Below are 24834 nucleotides of genomic sequence, written 5' to 3'. Positions count from 1 at the left end.
AGTCTTACAGCACAATCCCAAGCATATTTACTCATAAGTAAGTCTCATTGTGTTAACAGGGACTTAACTCCTAAGTAATTGTGTTTAGATTTGCAGCTTTAAAATAGTACATATATTCTGTGATTGGGCCTCCACGCTTTCATGGGGATCCTAGATTAGTAACCTGCTTTGAACTGTATCACAGTCTTGTGCTACATACATTCTTGTTCCTTCTCTCCATTTCTTAGCAGATTCCAATAATCTTAGTTGGTTGGCTAAATAAGTCCCTAAAATTTGATAGGTTGATTAAAGTCGTTGCACTTAGATTTGTTCCGAGCAGTGGGGGTGTTTTTTTTTGTTGTTTTTTTTGTAAAAAAGGAGGCACAGGTACTCCAGCCTTGTTACAAGTGTCATGGGTGCCAGCACAAAATGGCTGCCATAGGCAGCAAAACAACAAAAGGCGGCAGTACTCCATACTGATGAGTATGGTTGCAAAAGGAGAACTAGTTCCAAGGCTTGTTAAACATCTGGAGATGCAAAAAGGGGTTCTCCTTGGACAAGCTTTGAGCAAGAAGTTGTAGATGGGGGACTCCTTGTTGAGTGACCCATGGCTTTTAGTTGCTTTCCCTATGGGATGAATTCCTGGTTAGATTCCAGGAATCTAACCTTAAGTCTTTAACCACAAGTTTCAAGATGTTGGAAATAATTGCTTTGGATCCCAAGATAAGTTAACTCAAGGAAGTTCACAGAAGGAAACTTTCCTGTCCCCTTTTCTCCCCTGCAATCAGCTGCAATCAAGGGAAGCCTCCTTGAACAATGAGGGATGAGGGACAGGGTCTGCTGAAAGTGGTCTGAATTATCCAGACTATGCACAGGTCTGCCCACTTTGGGGCAATTCTTCCTTCTCCTAGCAGCTCCCTACACCTGGAAGACCGGAAGCTTTCGTTCTGCTCTGCGAACTTCATTGAGTTACTGGCTTGGATCCTAAAATAATGGAGCTATATGCCCCAGTGTTCCTTAAGCAGCCTCCATAATATATGTAAAAACAGTTTCCTAGATACACTCACATTGGACAAAGAAATGGAGCTCCCGCTGAGAATGCAGGCAGGCAGGGGCTAGCTCAGTACTTCATTCCATGGGTCAAAGTAAATGTGGGCCACAGCTGGGGATGCGACTTGAATGGGAAGGACGCAAAATCTGAACATGGAAAGTACGGTAAATGAAAGGATGGCAACCCCTGGCCACATTCCCAACTCTGGAAATCCTGGCTTTCTTGACAAGGGCCTCTGTAGTGGTGTATATAATGCATCTCTGCGCATAGAGTACACAAAGACAAGCAGTGTGTGTATTTGTGTGTGCTTGTACGCACACAGTCCTCACAATATCTCCCTTCCTCCTCGACAGAACCATCACACACTCAAACATTTCACTTGTAAACCCATAATTTTCAGGCCCACACATTCACTTCTGCCTTTCCCAATTGCTAATATATCCCAATTCCCTGATGTGCCAGCACTAATGTTCCCACTACCTGGGAATTCCTGCTGGCAAGCATCCTCATCTGCTTTTGGGTATGAAGTTGGGCACTTACTTTTCTATTACTGTTTTCACAACATAGAGAGCCTTGTTTTTTGGATACCATGGTAATTTCTACAGTGTCGCCAACAAGAAGTTCTTGAGGATCTGTGTCTTTATCCAGATATTAGTCTCAGTAGTTCCTTTAATGGCTTTAAATAGAAAACTTGATTTGTTATAAAGCTTGCTCAGGATTGATTCTTGGTTGGCATGGTTGCATTTCTTTCAGATTATGTTTAGATGACCTGATGCAATTCTTTCTGATCCATCAGTTTGCTGTTATTGAAAAACTTTTTTTTCTACAGGGCCTTTCACTCGTCCACACCCTGCAATATGGCGTATGGTTTTTGGTAAGTTGTTTTTAAAGATGTGCTTTCATGCTATTCCAGAGCATCAAAAAATAGTAATTCATTACCTGAAAATAATACTGTATTTTTCCTGCCATTCTGCTAAGAGCAGCAAGAACAAAACATGTTACACATTAAAACCAGCAGCAGTAGAACTACGGTAAGTGGTATGCATTAAATGCCTGTTGCAACAGAAGTGATTTCAGTTTCTGGCGAAAGAGTGAGCTCAACAAATAAATAATTAGGAAAACATTCCCGAGTCAAAGAATCACTACAGAAGAAGGCTCCCATCTCTAGTGCTTACTCACCAAATCTCCTGAGATGGCACTAAGATCAAGCCCTCTGATGTTGATCAGAATTCCTGTGACTGCAAATTTATTTGGTATTGCAAAGGACACTTGGTCATGAAAACTCAGTTTCGACTTAATTGTATCTGCATGCAAATGCACTGGAGTTTTGAAAAGGGAAATTGAGAATGGAACAATGGCGGGAGAGCAAAATGCAAATATTCATTGGTACCCAATCACTTCTCCCCTTGGTGGGGTATAATTAATAAATCATCATTATCATGGCAGTTTCTAGTGCTCTCAGGAATGGGGTGGTTGGAAGGTACAGCGAGTCTCCCTTCTTTCAGCATCTTAATGAACATTTCACAACCATGTTAATATTTAATGTATGGAAAGATTTGGAAACAGTTCTCAAGTGTTCCAGAATTGCTTTGGAAAATGGGACTCGGCCTCCTAAGGCACTGAGCGGTATTCTCAAAAATGACACCCTGTACAACTATAATCTGTTGGCATGTGGAGCAGCTGTAGCTATTATGATTACAGCTGAATTTCCAACATGAATAGTTTGGATGCCCTTCAAAAACCTACCCAAGGTTGCATCTGCTTTATGACTGATGGATTAATAAACCTCTTGGCTGCCACGGGATGCTTAAATTCCTCTTTGAGTGTGACCTGTTTAACCATGACGGTGGGGTTAGAATGAAGTAACAACTTATCAAGAACTGCCACATTCTGGAGGGTTGTGAATAAACTATGGTGGATAAGTTATATGAAGAATCTGGGTTGTACCTCATGGTCCAATACTCATTTGTCTTGCTCCTTTTTCTGTTACCTGTGAATGCAACATTTCACATTTTCACACCTGTACCTCACAGGGGCGGGGGAGATTTCCAGCCATATGGAATTGTATGAGAAGAATCTTCCGGAAGCTGCTTAATTATGAATACTTCATTATTATTCTTTTGTTTTGATTTTATTGATCTAAATTATACCATTGGCATTGATATAACATGGTTGGTTTGTGTGATTTTAGTTATTGCTCTTCAAACAAACATTTTGTACATCTGACTTTGGTTTTCCTACAGGTTTGAGTGTTCTCTATTTTCTGTTTCTGGCATTCCTGCTCTTCCTTAACTTTGAGCAGGTGAAATCCGTGATGTACTGGCTCGATCCCAATCTCCGATACGCGACAAGGGAAGCAGACATCATGGTGTGTATTGAGGGTGTTGCAAGAAAATAGATTCGTTCCAGAGTGGATATAGTGCTACCATATTGCTGTGTTAGAATAGCATGCATTATCTCTTTGAAAAGGGATAGGAATTCTCCAATCATCTCTGTAAGAAAGTTCAAATATCATGCCATAATATACTAGTATCATAGAGTTGGAAGGGACCCAAATGTCATCTAGTCCAATCCCCTGCAATGCAAGAATTTCAACACGTCCCCCATCCAATTTGAAACCATACTGGACTCTGCTTAGCTTTGCAAATAGGCTAGCAGTTTTGTTGCTGCACCACTAAAAGATACTGGATATGGTTGGGAGGTTGAAGCATCTTCTCTAACAGGAAGTTTAAAGTTTTGGGGCCTTTTTAGCAGGGATGAGGCATATGAGAGGGTGCATCTTACAGACATTTCTTTCTCCTTGCAAAATGCATCTCTCTTGGGGAGGAGGATTTCTCCCCGCTTTCCAAATTGGGAGAGAGTCGCAAAGAAATGGCATAACCTGCCTGCCATGTTTTTGCGCAGTGGTGTGAATATTCATTGATGAGTCTCTTCACGGCCTTCTTGGCTGCAGCTTGAGTGCAGTTTTTTGTTTGAAAAACAGCCCTTCTTCCTGAGAACAGTGACATCAATGTGATTTGGCTGTGTGACTATGGGTGGTATTGAGCAAAGTCCTACTCTGACCCAATTTAGTCATGTTCATTATTTTCAGAGGGTTCACTTTGCATAAAATGTAGTTGACTATCACTCCATGTCACTGAGGGCAAACAAAACTTGTTCAGACCAAAGGCAGTGTTTCAGGAGTGGAGTATTTATAGGTGTTCTGTATTGCTCCTTGAGTAAATAAAGCGGAGCAGGTAAATGCATGCTTATTAGTTTAATTTACTTAGGTTGCAGAATTTGCCCCCTTTTTTGGTTAAAACATAGAATATTCCATATCTGGCAGTAATTATCCCTAATGATGTAGAAAACAGAATTTTTATTGTGTTTCATTCAGTCATGTATTGTGATGAGGACCAGTAGAATAATAAAAAATATTAGGCTGCAATACTATTTAGACTTATCTGGGAGTAAGTCCAGTTGAACTCAATGGGGATTAATTCTGAGTAAACATGTGCAGAGTTACATTGTTAGCCATTCTCGAAGGATCATCATGTTCATTATTAGAATCCAGCATTATAAAAGCATACACTTACCTTTTGTTCAGTTGTGTATTTTAATTAAAGGATATTTATGTTTTAATGTGTGCGCAATTTGTTTTTATACTGCAGCCTGCATAGAAACCTATTTTGGCATTAAATGGTATATAAACTAATGATAATACAAAGCTAAGCTATAGCGGACCATAAGACGAATAAATAACATTCTTTGATAGTCTCTGATATTGTAGTCTGAATTTTTATTTCTTCTGAAAATGTTTCCAGAATAGACTTGTAACTTCTGCTTCTCTCTCTCACACACATACCTTCTTCTTTCTCCAAATCAACAACAGGAATATGCTGTGAACTGCCATGTTATTACTTGGGAGCGAATCCTCAGCCATTTTGACATATTTGCTTTTGGACATTTCTGGGGCTGGGCAATGAAGGCTTTGTTAATCCGTAGCTATGGGCTGTGCTGGACTATTAGCATCACCTGGGAGCTAACCGAGGTAGGTTGCGTCTTCTCAGTGAAGAGTTTTTTATATCCTTGGGGTGGGGAATGACTGATGTGGCTTTCCTAGCAGTTTGTCCACATTGCAAACATAACACAAGTTTATTGTCTGCTCCTTAAATTTGACACACATGCTAGATGTGAAGCTTTCCTCTTGCACACAAGGGTCTGGAATCGCCAAATCAGATTTATTTCATGTTTAAGTCAGTCTATCTAAGTAAGTTATTTACTCAATTACTTGGAAATATACTGGATGAATATAGACTCCAGTATTACTATATAGTATGTGCAGCTTGTCTCAGTTATGTTCCCTAAATTAAAACCAGCAGTGTAGTACTTCCTCCTAAAATTTGTGTCTCCTGTAATATTAAATCTTCTAGTGAAAAGGCAATATTTGCAGCACTGATTTTACAGTGCAACCCTATGCATGTCTCCTCAGTAAGCTTTTGGAAACACATGGCTGTCACTTTAAAGGGAAAGCATAATAATGCTTTTTCACCAAGAAGCCATCTGAAGATGTAGGTTTATAGACTTTGGTCAGATTCACCTGTCATATGAAAAATATTTCCTGTATTTTCAGCACCTGTAACTTATGTAAAAGTCACATTCTTATGTTAATGAGATACCTTTGTCTGAATGAATTTCTTACCCAGAATCTTTTTGCTGTATTCTGCAGCTGTTCTTCATGCATCTGCTGCCTAATTTTGCTGAATGCTGGTGGGATCAAGTCATTTTGGACATCCTGCTATGTAACGGGGGTGGCATCTGGTTGGGCATGGTAGTTTGTCGTTGGTTGGAGATGAGGACCTATCACTGGGCGAGCTTCAAGTAGGTCTCAAGTACAAGCAAATAACCATTATATTAACGATACTGCAGTATGAAAACTCTGAAATAAAATGTAATGTTTGGTAGATTGTGAATTTGTGGAGGTTGTCCCATTGCAGGCTGCTAAAATATATTTATGTTGATAATTCTGAATCCCTAAGTTGGAAATGCTAAATATTTCTTTGATTGTGAAAATTTGTAATACAGGGCTATCCCAAATCCAAAACCTCATGTTAGATTTAATTTTGTAGCCGGGAAATCACAAGGCATGTGGCGCTACAGACCCAGGACTCAGCTATATTGGCATGTGCATTGTACATGCATTATAACACCATGACACCAGGTGGCGCTGTGGACTTCTGTTTTTGCCAACCTGATTCCTCATACAAAGTTTACAATGTGTTTAACTGGAACGCTTCTTTGATGTGTCTGGATCCGGCCCCAGTGTATTAGAGGCGGCATGCGTCTGCATAGCACTTGCTGGGGAACATGAGTGTGGAGAGTGCTGTTGCATCGCATAGGCCTCTGGTTGGCCACTGTGAGAACAGGAAGCTGGACTAGATGGGCCTTTGGTCTCATCCAGCAAGGCTGCTTTCGTGTTCTATGTTCACTGTCTTGGGTGATTCCTAAATTGGTATCGGTGCTGCGATTTATTTTTAAATCCATTTCCTTGGCAACGTTGGTGGATCATGACATTATGAATGTGTTACAATGTTATCTCCATTAATAAGCAAGGGGAGAGTCTGTGATTGTTCATGGTCCCTTGCGCTCACATTTGATTTCCATCAGCCTCTGATTTTACCTCTAATGGTGCAATCCTGTGTACATTTACCTGGAAATAAGCCTTACTGAACACAGTGGGCGTTACTTCTGAGTAAGCATTTGTAGGTTTGCATTGTTACTCGTGTAACCAAAATATATGGCTCAACTCTCCAAAGCGACACCCATATAAGTATGGAACATACACCTTACTTCTATTGTCTTACTCTATTGATAAAGTCCAAGTAAACCTCTCCCATGGTTTTTAATAATATATAGTTAATATTTCAGAATTGGAGTGTGAGGGCCAAACTTCTGAACAGTAAACCATTTCCTGATACTTCTTTTTATAATGCAGTAGATGAAAACTGTATTTTAAAGGCCTCCCATTTCACACACTTGTTTTCCTTATGAAACTTTCGCCAAGAGCATATTCCTAAAACGATTTTCTTTCTGTAGACCTCTCTGAGAAAAGAGCCTCCATTCTAAATTTTGATCCTGTACTCCTTAGGTGTGGGGATTAGGAATGTTGTAGCTTTGCACTTAGCCATGTGATTCCGACCTTTAATCTAAGCTGACCTTTCTGCATGCCTTACATACTTAGCACTGCTGTTTTTGCTGAAGATAAAGAAAATAAAACCCACTATCATTGCTGACAGTACCGTATTGGCCTGACTATAAGCCGCACCTTTGAAATTCAAGGCTTATTTGCAGGTGCGGCCTGCCTCCTGGCGCTACCGGTGCTGGCGCTCGGCTCTGAATATAAGCCGCACTTTAACTTTGCAGAGTCGGAATTTGGGGAAAAAAAGTGTGGCTTATATTCAGGCCAATATGGTAATTAAATCCACTGGGTTTGTTGCTAGAAGCCAGCATCAAAGAATCCCATTCATGCACAGTTAGGTTTCCTGTTCCCCCTTAGCTTCACCTCTTACTGTTTGCCACACACCATGGCCAGTAATGAACAAAATGTTAAATAAACGCATAAAGTGAAAGAAAAGTAGGACTGTTATTTCAGTTGCACCTCACTACCTGTGACCCAGATATTGTTGGACTTAGCTGGCTGAGTCTGATGGAAACTGGAGTCCTACAATAGACAGAAGGCCACAGGTTCCTCATCCCTGATACACACTCATGGATTCATTTATCCAGCTAACAGTTGATTACACAAGAATCTAAATTAATTTGATGATGTTTTGATTTTACCAGAACATTGGAAGTCACTTTCTGTGTTACTTCCCGGTTATTATTTTGAAATGAGTACAACATTACGATTACTTTTTTTGCTGTTAATTTGATTTGTGTTCAGCTCTAGCTGTGAGGGAGAGATTTACTCTGAACATCATGGGATATGGGGCAACTCAGGAAGCTGTGAGGGGTGTTTCTAAGCTTCTTAATCTGGTGCTTCTGAGAGCCTTACGCTTTCTTTCACCTCATGGGCTGCTGCCCCAGAGGGTCTCCCAACCTTCAGGAGCACTGTAAATACCAAAATAAAATAAAATTGTTTGGCTGGTTCTGGTTAGTAAAATTTGTGGTTTTATGCTTATTTGCCCTTAATTAGAAGCATGATAATTAAATTATTAACATTAAATAGGGAGGTCTTGGCTCTCAGATCTTTCAGACACTTTTCCTCAAAGAAGTGTTTTGTTTTTCTTTTTTGAAAGCTTGGTATTTTGATAGCATTGGAAATTAAGGGATGTTTCCTACTAAGTTATTATCCAAGCAGACTCTTAAATTATCCATGTCCATTAATTTAAATGGGTCTACTCTATGCCTAACATAGGCTATAACCCCCAGTTTTCAGCTTTATTGCATTTGAGGAGCAAATCACGCATGTGGAAAAGTTTGCTTCTTCTGATTGCAAACGTTTGTTTGCTTAATTACAATAGGTCTGCTTCTTAAATGCACCTTTCTTGTTACAAACCCCAGTATGATAGAGCTGTGTTATTTTACACCATTTGTTACATAGCAATGCAATGTTGATTTCCTTCTCTTTTTTTTACTGTTGTCCTTCTCTGCTTTCAGGGACATTCACACTACCACAGGTAAAATCAAGAGAGCTGTGTTACAGTTCACTCCAGCAAGCTGGACCTACGTTCGCTGGTTTGATCCCAAGTCTTCATTTCAAAGAGTGGCTGGAGTATACCTTTTCATGATTATCTGGCAGGTAAAAACAACAACAGCAAACCTATTGAAAACAAAGCCCAGGGAATCTCAGCTTGGGTTGACTGGATCAGGCTGTTTCCTTTTTGCGTTAGTTTCACCTGTGTTCATTCACAAATCCATCCCTTCTCCTTTCTGCAGCAATGCGTTGTTGTTGTTTTTTTAAAAAATCCATATGAAAATATGGATTTGAATTTTTATTTTAACACAATTCATTATCATTAATTGCACTTATTAATTGCTTACTTATGAAAGGTAACTCAAAACGGCTTACAAAAAAAGTAGCACATAAAGTAAAACCAGCATGAAACCTAAACAGTAAAAACTAAAAAAACCCAATGTTTATAAAAAGGCACTGAACAAAGCCAAAAATATTTTTTTTAACTTTCTGAATTTTAGCTGTTGGCATGCTGGCTTAAGCTTATGGAATTTGGAATCTAACAATATTTGGAGGGTCACAAGTTCCCTATACCTGTGTTAAGAGTGTAAGACCAAGACTGGAGAGAACCAGCTTACAAACCCCCACTCAGCCATGAAGCTCCCTGGGTCACTCTGGATCAGTCACTGTCTCCCAGCCCAATCCATTCCACAGAACTGTTATGGAGATAACATGGGTGGAAAGAACTGTTTGTGCTGCCCTTAGCTTCCTTGAGGGAGTGTAGCATAAAAAATGTTGTAATAAAACTATATGATATGACAAAACTGCCTGGTGCCTGACACAGAAAATCCAGATGTAGTCCTCATGGTGGTAAAAATAAAGACAAATCAATTTAATCATTTACAAGTGTGATACTTTTTATTGGTACTACAAAATCTGCTTTCTCATGCTATATAAAGGTAGACCGGATGCAATTAAAGGATACTTTTGCAAAGAGAAGTAAATTGACTCCATAGTTGTACACACAGAGAGAAAAATGAAGCAGTACGTTTATCTAGCTCCCCAACACAGGCATTTAAATGTATTGATTACTTTCCCAAAGAATTTAATTCTTTTTGTGGAGTTCATAATTTACTGTTCCTTATGGGGACAACAATTCTCCGCAGGCCACCAGGAGTGCCATATGTTTATTGTCCTGGAGCAGGACGTAAGCAGTTGCTAAGAAGTTGCATCTGTCTTATTTGTCTAGGATATCAAATGTTCCCAGCTTATTTTCTTCTTTCTGTTTCTTCTTCTTTTAGTTGACCGAGCTGAACACATTTTTCTTGAAACATATCTTTGTTTTCCATGCAAGTCACCCCTTAAGCTGGGGTAGGATCCTCTTCATTGGAATTATCACAGCTCCCACTGTGAGGTACATTTTGTTCGTTTAATCTTCCTCACTGTAAAATTGCTGGGCAGCGGCTGGGGACCTCGAAAAGCCTAGCTCAGAGATGGGGAGCCAGTGAGCCCTACAGATGTTGCTCACCAAGCCAGCTGTGGTTGGTCGGAGTTGGAATCCAACAACATCTGGGTGGTCACAGGTTCCTTGCCTTTGCTCCAGCCCACTTACTTTTGGAGATTAAAAAAAACTGGTTTGGACGTAAAGCGAATCCATAATTTGGTGTTACACACATGAGCAGCAAGAAGCCTCGTGTTCATGTCTTCCCTCCCGAATGAGAGAGATTGGAAACATCTGCCTCTGCTTTTAAACTAACCAGGGTGTTCCATTATGTCCAAACCAGGGAACTCTGCTTAGCTTAAAACAAGCCACTGTTTGATCTTGACTTGTTTGAAAAAGCATCTCCTCCTTACAGAGGGGAGGAGTTGTGAGCAGGAGCCGTTTCCCACGTTGGCAGGGGGCATTGCAGCCCCCTGCCCAGCTGGCCTGGCTGCCGCCCCATGCCCCCAGGTAGCCAACCAACCAGGTGGAGGCTTGGGGGTGGGGTTTTGCCACTCAAACGTGGCCACAGCAGCACTTCCCTTTCATTCCGCTGCTGGTTTTCGTCAGATCACCCACCCTCCCTCCCTTTAGTTCACTGCTTGGTTCTTGACATTGCTATGGACCTATGGTTGGTTGCCTTAGTTGACCAAGGGGCCTGGTAGGAATTTTTATCCAACTGGCCCCTTGGCACTAGCCACTTGGTTTTTCACCTACCTCGTAGAAAATCGTCACAACTTTTAGGTATTGGCGGTTAGGCATTGGAATATGTTTGTGTATTGGAGGGCAGGGTGTGGCCATCACCTACCCCTCCACTTTATGGGTATTCCGGTAAAGGAATCCGGTGGTCGTAGATCCTGTCTGACGCCCTTGCTGGTGGCTAGGGCCATGGCAGGACCCCCGCTGGCAACAGGGGGAGCTTTCGGTTGTATTTGCATCAACAGACTCCCCCTACTGGTGGTTAACCCTTGATAGACTCACCCCTCCCTGAGGGGGTGGAGTCATGCTCTGTTGTTTTATCCAATGCCTAAGCCAATACCTCTCACATGCTGTAATCAATAAAGTTGTGGCCTTTTTTTAGCCCATTAACCTAATATACTGTGTCCATGTGTCTTTCTTATCCCCAAGCGGGTGGCGGGTCCTTGAATCACAAACTTGATCTTGACTTGTTTGAAAAAAGCCATAGCTCAAACTAACCAGAGTCTGGAAACAAGAAGCAGTGCTTTTGATCTCCTTCTCACAGCTTTGCCAAAGGAGAAGCGGAGAGCACATAAGCCCCAGATTCACTGCTGTTAAGGTTTAGGGCAACCTTCCTCAACCCGGTACTCTCTCAGGGATTGGACTATGAGTTCCATCAGCCTGTCAGAATAGGCAGTGGTCAGAAGTGATGGCACTTGTAGTCCAAAATCCCTAGAGAGCATTTGGTTGGGGAAACCTGGCTTGGTATGTCCAAAAAGGGCATAGGGCATTCCACCCAATTGCTCACTTAGACACTAATACAATTAAATAACAACAAGCATGTCAGGGAATGTAAAATCACCTGTAAAACAGCAGGTGAAATGACAGCAAGTGTGTTAGGCAAATGTATATTCCAGATGTTCAATAATTCCTCGCCCCCCTGGCTACAAGCCTGAAAAGCTTTTAACACAATTCTGTTTCCCATTCAACAGATTTCCATGCAGTGCATTTTTTTGTTGGAAGTAAAACACATTTTTATTCAGTGGGGCTTACTCTGGGTAAAGGTGCAAAGGATTACAAGTCTTAGTTCCCATTGCTCAAAAGATTTCTGTCCTGAATCGCTTCTTAATTTCTAAACTCTGATTCCTTGTTTCCTCAGTCAAATCTCACAGGAGCTCAATTTCAAAAGGAAAAAAGTAGGAGAAACAACTTACAATATTAAAATAGAGACAGTTGGCAGAAAATGCAGACATGTCAATCTAAGCTTAGGGCTGTGGCTGCTTTGTGCTCCTTTGTGTGGCTTCATTCAGGCAAACAGACATTCCACTGACATGCTAGCTGACTTTTCTGCCCCCTTTCTCATCCTCAGTTGTATATCCCTCTTTATAGCTGACCAAGTTTCAGTCATTGGTTTACAGTTGTCGCATTTACTTGATCTCCAAGATAGCAGTAGAGAAGTTTGAGGTAGTTCTCGAATATGGCTGAACCTTTACCGTGTTCCAAGTAATTGAGCTGCTTTCTCCAAAAATTGAATATCAGCCCCCTCCCTCTTGTTTTTGCTAACTATAACCTACATGTGCAACTATCTGTTTCATTGAAATTTTCTCCTCTGTTTTTACTTCCAGGCAATACTATGCTTATCTCACAGACACACAGTGCAAAAGGGTAGGGACCCAGTGCTGGGTGTTTGGGTAAGTTTTTGTTGCAGTTGAAAACATTGAGACTGTTGTAGTGTTGACTCAATGAAACGAACAACTTTGCATCCCGAAAGCTTTTAATTACACGCTCCGTGGGGGGTATTTATTTGTTGTTCTTATTTGCTCTCTGTGTAACTCAGGGTGGCAGATATAGGGATGGAAGGTAGATTCCTATCCTGGCACCGACGAAGCCTGCTTGACTTCATCCAAGTTGCTGCCCCACAGCTGCATCCCTTGGCAGCTCTGCCAGCACATCAGCCACATTTGGGGGGACACGAATGCAGAGAGGAAGGCTGCTAAACATGTAGAGGCTGTCCCGGGGACCAGGAACCCTGGCCATTCATGCTAGCATTTTAGTAATATTTCAATAATGGGACGCTGGTGGCGCTGTGGGTTAAACCACAGAGCCTAGGACTTGCCGATCAGAAGGTCAGCGGTTCGAATCCCCGTGACGGGGTGAGCTCGCATTGCTCAGTCCCTGCTCCTGCCCACCTAGCACGTCAAAGTGCAAGTAGACAAATAGGTACCACTCCAGCGGGAAGGTAAACGGCGTTTCCGTGCGCTGCTCTGGTTCGCCAGAAGCGGCTTAGTCATGCTGGCCACATGACCCGGAAGCTGTACGCCGGCTCCCTTGGCCAATAAAGCGAGATGAGCGCCGCAACCCCAGAGTCGGTCACGACTGGACCTAATGGTCAGGGGTCCCTTTACCTTTACCTTAGTTAATATAAAAACATAACGTAACGGGGGGGGGGGGGGGAGGAGGCAGTCTCTCTCAAAGCTCTATAGATATTAAAATTCCCAAAGCCCTAACAGAGCTGAGCATTCCCAGCACCCTTAAGAAACTACAGTTCCCAGAATTCTATGGAGGAAGTCCTGTGCTTTAAATGTGCCTTAAATGGACAGTGTGCACACAGACTCGGTTGGTTCTGTTTGTGGCACTCTGTAACATGAATTCTGGGGGGGGGGGATGAGGCGGAGCATATTGGCATGTGAAGAAATCTGGTTTGGTATGAACTAGACAACCCCTAGGCTATTTCCAGCTTTCTGTGATCCTCTGGAACCGATTGTTTTCTCTCCTGCACACAACATAAGAGAAAAGGAAGCAAATTGGTGTAGAACATCCAAGCCTTTCAAAGGAAGGTTTTCAGCTCATGAGGTTACAAAAATAGCAGCGTTCAGATCAGCATAGTCTGCCCTTGTTAAGAAGGTCACGCTGAGCTAATAGGCCCTGAGGGACTTCTAAACTGCTGCTTTGTGCCCTTGGCAAATTTAAACGGGCTAATTTAATCAGTTGACTTGGCCATGCCTAGGAACATTCCCATGTCATCACTTACTTCATGCCAGATCCATCCTCCAAGTCTCATTCGTAATTTTGCTCCACTTTTGGCAAAGAAGATGATGAAGCCTGCTTTCCTAAGTACTATTTGTTGAACAACACCACTGGCATTAAAATTAAACAGAAAAGGGGAGGCAGGGGTTGCCTTCTACAAAGTTTAGTGGGCTCTCAGAGTGGAGACATAAAATTCTCTTCTGTTTATTTATTTATTTTACTTAAATAGCTATTTAAACCACCTTTTTAGGGTCATTACCTTTCCAACGCAGTCCAACATAATAACGAAAACCATATTACTAAAATCACATGAAAGAAACACAGCCAAAATCAGAGCAGTAGATAAAACAGTTATTAAAACACAGCACCAAAATAAAAAATCATCCAAACGCTGACCGGAACAGAAAAGTCTTTATTGGCCCCAGACTCTGGGGTATTAAGAGCTATTACATTGGACCTGGAAATACATAGGCAGCCAAAGTTACTAGTGCAACATAGGTGAAATTGAAGCATCCAGCCCCTCGAATTGTTTTTGCTGCTGCATGTTGCACCGTTTGAAACTTCCAGACCGGGTAAAGCCCCACATACAGTGGAAGCTTGTGTTGCGAACGTGATCTGTGCAGGATGCACGTTTGCAACCGCAGCATTCACAACCCACAGCGGCGCATCTGCACGCGCGTGGGTTGCGATTCAGTGCTTCTGCGCATGCGCAACCCCCCAAACCCGGAAGTAACCCATTCCTGTACTTCGGGGTTTCGGTGGGTCCATAACCTGAAAAAACGCAACCTCAAGCGTCTAAAACCCGAGGTATGACTGTAAAGTGTGTTACAGTAATCCAGACTGCATACAGCTAACACGCAGGGGACTGAAGCAAGGTGCGACTAAGTCAAATTCAGGAAACATCCATTCTGCTGCAAGCGCCTTAGACAAATTCAGAGCTCAGAGCTGAGAACCACCTGTGCTACATAACTTGCTTTTCCTTGGCAGTATTCCCTGATTAGTTTGGGCCAGCTCACTCATTTCTAAGCTGGAAGATAGACTGTAGTATATCTAGACTAAGGTTTGCTTTGTTGTCATTTTAGAATGCTTTGAATGGAGCCTGATAGTATATTGCTGTAGTTGTATTCTCAGAGTTCTGTTGAATTCAGTGGGACCTTCAGGTAGTCTATAAGGATTACAGCCATAACTTTTAGAGAAGTGGAAGAAATAACTTGGCACATGGATTTTGGGGCAAGTCTTCCACCCATTTCTTTTTTACTTTAACACCTTCACTGTATGTGCCCCTTGATATGATAACAGAAGGTTAGACCTATCCCAAAGGTCTAAATTTTGGCATTGGTGTGAGGAAGACAACAAAGGGAGGGGAGGGAATGAAAACAATTGGCAAAGGTTTTTTAAAAAAAACCAGACAAGAGGAAAGAGAATGTAAGAAAGGTCTGAATTAAAAGGTCTGTCTTATTTCTAAATAATGGCTGTTGAATTTCCGAAAACATAAAGATGCACAAGTAAGATGCACCCGTAAATACTTGCGCAATGCTTAGTAGAAGTAAATGGGACTAGAGTTCCCATTTTTTCTCTTGGCCATAGCTCTTTGATTGCCTGATCCTCTCTGTTACGAAGCAGAGGCAGGGAGTTGGATTTTAATCCTGCATCAGTTCAGATCGTCTCTTGGTTCAAGGAGCTCAAGACACAAATAAATATAATCAGAGACAGTTAATGTAACAGACAACTTACTGGCATCTCACTGGGGTTTTGTTTTTTTAATGTGGTAAACTGAATTTTCATCTATCTGGCGAAAGCTGCTTAGTGTCTTGCCAGAAGGATTAGGCTCCCTTCCTTAAGCGTAATCTTAAACCGTAAGTTAGATGAACTTGCTCATACAGTTAAATCCTTGTAAAATACACTTAAGGAAGAAAAAGAAAGCTCTAAGAGAAATAATGGCCAGTATGCATGTGTGCACGCAGTATGCTTAAAAAAGGAAGAGAGAGAGAGAGAAAGAAATGAAATTCCATAATTTAAATTCTTCATTAAGAAAACCTGGATTTTGAAACCCATATAATCATGCAAATTTCTCCTGTTTTGCATAATTTTATTCTGCCACTTGTACTAGATCATCACAGATAGAAGCAAGGATCTGTACAAGACCTCCATCGCTAGAAACTTTATTCAGATACCCCTCTGGCTTTTGAAATCATCATAAACATGAGAATTAGAAACTTGTTCATTCTTTTAAAAAATTAAAACGGGTAGGGAATCTGTGGTCCTCCAAAAGTTGTTGAAGTGTTTATTTGTTTATTTATTGAATTTATATACTGCCCTATACCTGGAGTTCTTCCATCCCCCAGACCAGTGGCAGCGCTAACTGGAGCCACAGGTTCTCCATCCCTATTATAATGGGGGATAAAAGGTAAAGGTAAAGGGACCCTTGACCGTTAGGTCCAGTCGCAGACGACTCTGGGGTTGCGGCGCTCATCTCTATAGGCCGAGGGACCCGGCATTTGTCCGCAGACAGCTTCCGGGTCATGTGGCCAGCATGACTAAGCCGCTTCTGGCGAACCAGAGCAGCGCACGGAAACGCCCTTTACCTTCCTGCCGGAGCGGTACCTATTTATCTACTTGCACTTCGACATGCTTTCGAACTGCTAGGTGGGCAGGAGCAGGGACCAAGCAATGGGAGCTCACCCCGTCGCGGGGATTCGAACCACTGACCTTCTGATCAGCAAGTCCTAGGCTCTGTGGTTTAGACCACAGTGCCACCCACGTCCCATATAATGGGGCATACTAGGAATTAAACCTAGGACTCCCTGCATGCATAGCATGTGCTCTACCACTGAACTGTGATGCCACCAGATACCACTTTTATTGACTTGACAGAATCTAGTCTCTTCTCTCATGGCATGTTCACACATCCACAACATACTATTTATGTTGCCACCCGCCTGCTGATAATACAGAAATGGAGGCACATGTAATGCAAATTACCATTCTAGCCCATGTACATTTTTTACATTTGCATTACAAAGCAGCTCTGACAAAGATATAAAAATGCTCTAAGGGGTTGTTTATTAAGGAGAGCAAAGTTGTTAACAAAAAATGGAAGGAGTTTTTGTTAAAGGGGGACGGAGCCTGACCCAAGGTAGAGGATTTTAAAGGCTTTCAAAAGTGAGCTATTTTATGGATGGTCCTCAAAGCTTATTTAGCCCCCCATAACATGAGAGCAATTTATAAACTAGCTCACAAAATCATGCAAACACTCCTGGCCACCACTGAAGATATCAAAACATGCTCTTAAATTAAAAACAGCCTGTACTTCTTTTGTCATTCCCTCAGAGTTATTGGTTTCCTGGAAGCTATTGTGTGCATCAAATTTGGTCAAGACCTCTTCTCCAAAACACAGATATTATATGTTGTGTTTTGGCTCCTTTGTGTGGTAAGTGGCTCTTTATTTTGCTCCTTAGGTCTTCCTCTTTGGTACGGCAACCATATTAGTTGTCATGTCTCTTTGGTCATTGGCTAAATGTAAGCCACAATCTACCCATTATCACAGCTTTGTGACCAGGGCTGCAATGTATAACCTAGACGAATTGCTTAAAAATAATAATTGAAGTAGCGGATTATTCCACCAAGAAATCTATCCCCGGCTGCTGCTCTGCTGGCGTAGTGAAGCTTCTGCCAAATTCTATAGCCTGGGATGGATTTTTTTCCCAACGCCAATGGTGTGTGGGGCCAGAGGAAAAATGGACAGAGCATTCAATGTGAATTTTACCATTACCCAGTAAGCTCTATCCTTTCTATCCTCCATCCAGACAAGAAAAAAAGCATTCACAGATTAGAGTACATATTCCAGCCAGGCCAAAACACTGAAGGGTGGTGTACAAAGCAGGACTGGGGAGAGGTGTGTCGCTTGAGGAGAGTCCCAAAGGCCAGCCAGGGAGGCCTGGAGAAGTTCCTCCTTTACCTCACAGGCCAGAGATTCCTAATATTTGCTATCGCCTCTTAAGCAACAGGCCTCCGGTGTAGAATTCAACCCTAAAATTCATAGACATAGTTGTGTTTTGGTTTGTTTTTTTTTTAATTGGGTGATAGCCCTCCCTGTTCATAGTGGTAGTGTAAAATAAAATTGTTTGTAATATAAATAGGTACTATGTATACACTAGGAAGAGAGGCTCAGTGTTCATCAACATTGGCCACCTCCAATGATGCATTATAAGTCATCCTGAGGCAACTTGTTGAAAGATGGGGTGCAATGCCCTGAAATAATAAAGGAATTAATGTAGAAGCTGGTAGGTTTTGACTCTTCTCCCTCCTTTTCATTCCTTTTCCCAATGTTGTAGGCTGTTACTACTTTCCTTTGTTTATATGGAATGGTTTGGTATGCGGACCACTACGGACAGCGAGAAAAGGTAATGCTTAATTGGGCACAAGGCACATTTTGAAAGATGCTTGTGTGGAAGCCATGATTTTGCCGAAGCTTGGTGAGGGTAAGGTGTCAAGATTCTAAGGTCCGTTCTTGGACATAGAGAAGAAATCACCCCCCAAAAAGCATTTTATTATAAGAGCATTGATTTTGGTTATTTCTAATAGGTTGGGTCCAGATTTTGCCTTCTGCAGATTGAAAGAGTCCTTCAGTCTTTAGAAGGCTTTTGGTCCAGTGGACTCAGGATGCTGAACTCAGTGGTCCTTTTGGCTTGATGCAGCAGGGTTCTTGAGCTCTGAATTGTAGATCTAGCCAGTCTTATTACTGAATAGTAACTTGATTTTGCAACACCTTCCCTCCTCACTAAACGGGTGCTCTTACCTCATGATTTTATGCACCTCAGTAAATCCTACGCCACATAGATGTGGGTGCTCTGTTACCAAAAAGGATGGAAATGATCCCTTTTATCATATGCCTGCTGACTTGGTATTGAGACCATGTAAATGGGGAAAAACATGGCATTTGTTCATGCATAAATTTAAGAAGCCCGCTCTTTGCAGGAAGACTTGCATTGCTTAAGCAGAAGTCAGACCCAACTAACTCCCTACTGTGTAGTCATCCCTATCATTCCAGTCTTACAGCTGGAAAAGCAATTTTTAAAATTGTCATTACACCTGGGCGGAAGGGCAGATGGGAATGCCAAGCAGCAGGAGGAGGTTTGGGTTACATAACAAAGCACAGGGGACATGATTAAGCCTTTTTCTCTCCCCTCCTAGCTGTTAGACCTGTATACGTTAGGAAGAAGGCGCGAGGAAAATGCACCGTGTATAGTGTTTGACCAGTCATCTCTGCAGTTTTCAGAAAGCACGTTTAATAGAGTTTGGAGGCAATAAGCGTAGATGATTGCAAAGGTGGAAACCCCACGATGATCCTCTTTGTCTCCACAGACGCTGTCAGAAAGTGAAGACAGCTCATACATCCCAGATGCTTCCTGGCTTAACTCTAAGTTTACTAGAGGTACTGGTGGTTTGTATGGTACATTCTGTCCCAGCCAAATAGTCCTTGGAGATATATGGGTGTGGGTGTCCACTCTCTCTCACACACAGACATACAGACATCTCCCTCCCCACCCACCCTAATCGTTTCCTTTTCAGCAGCTTTCTTGGCTGAATTCCCAAGTTGGTTTTTTAATGGCCCTTAGATAGATAGATAGATAGATAGATAGATAGATAGATAGATAGATAGATAGATTTAGTTTAATAGACCACCTTTCAGCAGCATGCCAGTACACAATAAAGATGATGCCTAGGAAAATGGGCACCCCAAGTGGTGTGAAGCAGCAACTGGGCTTCGCAGGCCTTAAGATTCCAGGGCACTTAGTTCTAGGGCACTGAAGATTCTGGGGCACTCAGTGCTTTTTGTAGCCTTCTCCCTGGTTCTAGGGTAAGTAGGTGGCCTTTCCAGCCTACAAGGGCCAAGGAGCTGTGATGGGAGGCTTCACCACAGGCCTCATCACCATGGCGCCACTCATGACTGTGGCAGCGAGGGAGGGGTCACGTGCCTGAGATGCTCTGAGGGCGTCCGCCCTTATACTAACGCCGGCACTTATAAGCCACCTCAAAGACACGCAGGCAAAGGATCGCGAACGATGGCCTTGTGTTTAACATTAGAAATAATTCACGCTGGTGGCTTGAAAGAGAATAGATGAACAAAGGGAACATCACACTTGCCTTGAGTCTGCATTGATCTCTTAACGCCTGCTTATGCATTGAGGCTTGCTCTCTCTTCTGAATCAGAGGGATGGAGTACCTGTGGCGCTCCACTTGTGGTTGGACGGCTCCAGCCATTGTGGTCCACGGTGAGGGACAATGAAAGTTGTAGTCCTCTGAGGGCTCACACGATCCCCATCCCAGCTGTATTGTTAAATTGGCTGGGATCGAAGGAGCTTCTTCAGATGCTCTCCAACGTTCATGCCCAATGGAAGTTTGTCTTTCTTCTTTGAAGAAATGCGTCCTCATCCCATTTTGTGAGTTGGGATGCTACAGGGTAGGGCTGCCATTTGAGAAACCCAAGTTCAAGCCCTCTTTGGCATGCAGATCCATTTGTCTGGTTCCTTGCATCTAGGCCCCTCCGTCCTTATGTCACTATGGAGTGGAGGATGAAACAAAATTACTGTTAAGCATTTTAATAGCCTGCACTTTATATAGCAGTTGTTCTTTGTCATGAATTGAAATTTTATTGTAAATGAAACACTTGTTTCTTTATACATTTAAAGAGAGAACATTTATTAACACAGATTTTTCCTTCTGATTTTCAACATACTTTTTAAAGCTCTATGTAATCTTTTTTTTATACACACGTGTTTCTTCTACGTTATATGAAAACACATTTTTCTGTAATATGATCTCTTAATACAATTTCCTAGCAATTCCTTCCCCCATCTTTAAAAAACTTTCTTGAAATCTATAAAAATTCTAAACAAAATAAACTTTTCTTACAAAATATTACAGTGCTGAAAACATTTTTTTCTTTATATTTTTCAGCTTTAGTGGCATATTCCATTTTGGCAAGTGGTTATATAAATTAATAAATGATGATAATTTGTATATTTTATGTAGGTTTTTGAAACATACCAGCATGTTTCTTTCTTGTGTTTAGTTGTTAAGGGGATTGAATTAAAATGGTCTAAAACAGAATTGTATATGCTAACGGGCATCTCAGTTCTCTGACTCGCAGCTAAAGTAGCACCACTGACAAAAAAGGGGCAGATTTGGGGGAACCACAAAGTTTGGAAAAGTTCAAGAAATATTTTTGAGGTGTGATGGAACTCTAAAGAGGAGAAGCTCTCCAAAAAGCAGCCCAGTGAGGGCTGAATATGCTTAGTGGCTACAGAATCCTTTTCCTTTTCCTTTTCCTTCTCCTTTTCCTTCTCCTTCTCCTTCTCCCCCCCTCTCTCTCCCCCTCTCCCCCCATTTAAAAAAAATGTATTTGTGCCCCAAATACTGTTCTGACACCCCATCCAAGGTATATTAAACATGTTGCCTGGATGTTGGGGATAAGTTTTTTGCTGGGGAGTTTATTTCCTTTCCCACTTTTGGCTCCAGTGTTCCTTTTCCTTGTTCCCTAATTTTTCCAGCATCATCTGTGTTAAATTGTGTTGTTTTATCTTTTACACATTTCTATCCTATAACACCACCATCTACTTCTTCCTTGTTTTCCTTTGCCATTCTTTGTGGTTTATTTAATCTTAATAAAGGGTTGGATTAAACTAACGGACCCCCACTTGCAGAAGCGTGCTCAAGGAATTCTGCTGGTGCAGCAGGGCTCCCCTTCCTCTCCTTCACCCACCCCCCAAAACTGGCTTTGGGGCTGTCAGAAGAATCTCCAGAACAGTGTGCAGGGAGGAGTGGGGAAATTGCTCTCACCACTTGAGCAATTTTAGCTCTGCGTTGAATTTCTCCCAAAGCTTCTAAATGTTAAAGCTTCTAAATTTGGAACCTGGGGTTTGATCGGCTGCTTTGGCAGCCCAAGGCGAAAGTCTCGCCTTCAAAACTGGCCACCTCCTTATGCTACGCACTGCAGGGTGACAAAAAACACACACGGGTTGAATGCTGTCATGTGTTGAGAAAGAGGTCCCAGCTGATTGTCATCCCTGTCCTGATCTGACATCCATGCAGCCGCTTCTCACCCAAGAGAAGTGGCCAAAGAAACTGTGGCCTCATGGCGACCAGACTTCTCCATTCAGGGGTCCAGGTAGGCACGGTCAACTGCATGATAAATGTGTCCTGTTAGTGTGGTTTCCTTTGCAGCTGTGGATAAATGTGGAACCACACAGCTAGAATTCTACTGCTTGATTCCCCTGCAAAGAAGCTCGCTGCAGTTCCTGGGGGTTGGCTGAGTAAAGAGTTTGCTCTGCTTGCTTTCTTCTCAACCTTTCTCTGTATCTCTTCCCCATCCCACCAACAGCAGTGTCCCATCTGCTTACAGTTGTGCACTGCTCTCACCTCCTACCCCTCACTCTTGAGGATCCTCAGAGTTCACATGCATACCCACTAGATTTTCATAGGGTTTGGGAAGCAGAGTATAGAGACCAGGATCTCACCCACAGCTTCTGCCTTGCAAACCTATAGATCGTTGCTTCCCAAACTTGGGTCTCCACCTGTTTTTGGACTACAACTCCCACCATCCCTAGCTAGCAAGACCAGTGGGCAGGGGAAATGGGAATTGAAGTCCAAAAAAATTGGGATACTAAAGTTTGTGAAACACTGGTCTATAGAGTTATTCTGCCCCTGAGTCCTGCTCCAGCACCTAGTGTTTCCATGTGCTAGCTAGCTTAATAACAAGACTGAAGAAAGAGTTGAGACAGCTGTATTACATTGTAGGTAAACGGTGTTTTTAACAGGTGATATAATTTGGGGGACATAATTTGGGAGTTAAGCCACTAGATGGCATACCGGTTTCAACTAAAATGACTCAGTATGCATTAATAAATCCAGAGATTTACATGTGCCGGTAAGAAAAGATGTTCTTTAAAATAACCACATCTCACCTGTATATGTGTGTGTGTGTGTGTGTGTGTGTGTGTGTGTGACTTGCTTGTTAGGAACGGAAGACAGTCCGCCCAAACACTCGAGCAACAGCGAGAGCCATTCATCTAGGAGGAGGAATCGCCATTCGAAAACAAAAGTAACCAATGGAATTGGCAAGAGATAGAGAGACAGACAAGAGAGGAGGAGAAAGAGAGAGAATCAGTTTCTAGATTTGTTCCAGAAGTGTGCCTCTGAGAGCAAAGAAGCAAAACTGGGCCTGGTTCTGAACTCCCTGCTTGAAGGTCGACAAGAGAATAGGCGGAGGAGACAGGGGGACAACATCTTCAGCAACCAGAGTCCTTGGACCTTGTTAACATGGAGCTCATCCGTGTATCGCAAATCATTCGCTGCCGTCACTTGCCATCCATTGGCTCAGATCTTCTGCACTTGACACTCAAAACCGTAGTAATATGTTTAAAGGCAAAATAGTTGCTTGTTCCTGAAGGGTTCCTGTGATAGTCTTTGTTCAAGTAGTGTGTGGATGCCTTCCAAGTTAACTGGCAACCAGTTGTTGTTTTTTGTTCGTTTTTCAGTTGTGGGCTTTTTACACCCTTGTTCGTTTTCAACAGAACCTTTTTGACTGAAAGATGCTCTGCCTTTGTTCTCAATCTGACACCTAAGCTTTTCTGTGCTGTTAGATTTTTTTTCAGGAAATCAACAGTTCCATATTTCAGTCAGCAGGGTGCTAAGTATTAGAAAATACGTTCAAGATTTTTGTTCAGGTCATTTTTATAATTTTGTAACCCTGCTAAACGTTCATTGTGTTCATGACATTCTGTTACACAATCAGGGCTGTGCCGGCCCTTGGCAAGAAGACAGGCCCAGAGCCATTGGCACATACACACACATTCATATATTTATATATTGTTTATTTTCTAACATCTCCAGTTTTCTGTATGTTCATCATCACTTCAGTTACACCGTTCTTTTCTCTTTAAAGGCCTAAGCTCCCAACAGCAGCAAAATGATCCAAATTATAAACCAAAATTCATGCTTAAAGCTTTGCAAATCTCTGCCTTGCCTAACACAGCAGCTTACCCATGGGTGATACAATGTTCTTTGTATTATTGTGGTGTAACATTAAAAACCCCCACTTTTATACAAACTAACTCCACTTCTTCCAGGGGCCAGTTTTACAGAATGCTTCAGCAGTTTTTATTCCCTGTTGTTGTTTTTTTAAATTCCCCCACCCATTGGAAAATTGGTCTCACGGCATCATTCCCAAGAAATGAAATAATTATAATAATGAAGTGTTGAACCCCCAAATCTTAAACTGTTGGGATTAGGCCAGTTTTGCATAGATTCTGCTTTCTGTGTTTAGTTGATCTTGATTTGTGTGTGCCAATCAAGTTGTGGGGCTACTTACTCCAAAAGACATGGCTAAGGTGACTGGTTAAGTGAGAACCCACATCCTTTCCCTCGCGCTTCAGCTGGGAAGAGCTGCTTGCTGTGATAATGTCATGGGATATGCACTGCAAGATAGGAAGCATTGTAAAGAACTTCAGCGTACAAGCAAAGTGACTGTAAATAGAAAAAAGACCACCATAATCCATGACTTCTTATGTGCCACAAAGGATCAGCTTTTTGAATGCGCTCACTATGCAGCTGCTAATCCATGGAAAGCTCTGTTTTTCTTTTCAATCATGAATGTGCAAACTCTTGCATCAAAAGCTGCTATATCCTATTTGCTGCAACTGTGCTAAATGTTACCGGCCTGGGGAAAATATACGTGTCTGGAACTTTCCCGGTTAACAAATGTTGGGTTTCTTGATCATATTTTGAAATATGTGTACTTTTACATCTGTGTATTCTTAGCATGCTGCATAATTTCCAAATGGGTTGGTTTTTTGGTTTTGTTTTGGTTGATGCTCAAGGTCACTTAGTTTTCTGTCTTAATCCCTTTAGAGTCAGTTACTCAAGAGAGACCAATGTGTATGTGTGTGTTTTTCTATTTATGCA

At 42.1% G+C, this 24834-nt stretch overlaps 1 protein-coding gene across 1 annotated transcript in view; it reads left to right on the top strand.

The window, feature by feature from the left end:
- The window catches only part of PTDSS1 (phosphatidylserine synthase 1), a 34485-nt gene extending 11166 nt beyond the window's left edge, over nt 1-23319 (top strand). Inside the window, exons 3-13 of the mRNA XM_081874342.1 lie at nt 1860-1904; nt 3274-3398; nt 4902-5060; nt 5739-5890; nt 8669-8810; nt 9986-10098; nt 12468-12533; nt 17200-17299; nt 18204-18272; nt 19234-19303; nt 22890-23319. Of these exons, the coding sequence (XP_081730468.1) occupies nt 1860-1904; nt 3274-3398; nt 4902-5060; nt 5739-5890; nt 8669-8810; nt 9986-10098; nt 12468-12533; nt 17200-17299; nt 18204-18272; nt 19234-19303; nt 22890-22999 (1151 nt within the window). The 3' untranslated portion in view covers nt 23000-23319. The remainder of the gene's footprint in view (nt 1-1859; nt 1905-3273; nt 3399-4901; nt 5061-5738; nt 5891-8668; nt 8811-9985; nt 10099-12467; nt 12534-17199; nt 17300-18203; nt 18273-19233; nt 19304-22889) is intronic.
- Nucleotides 23320-24834: the final 1515 nt, after the last annotated feature.

Source organism: Podarcis erhardii (assembly GCF_964252035.2).
Source record: "Podarcis erhardii genome assembly, chromosome: 8".
Taxonomy (NCBI): domain Eukaryota; kingdom Metazoa; phylum Chordata; class Lepidosauria; order Squamata; family Lacertidae; genus Podarcis; species Podarcis erhardii.
This window is presented reverse-complemented; position numbering and strand designations above follow the sequence as displayed.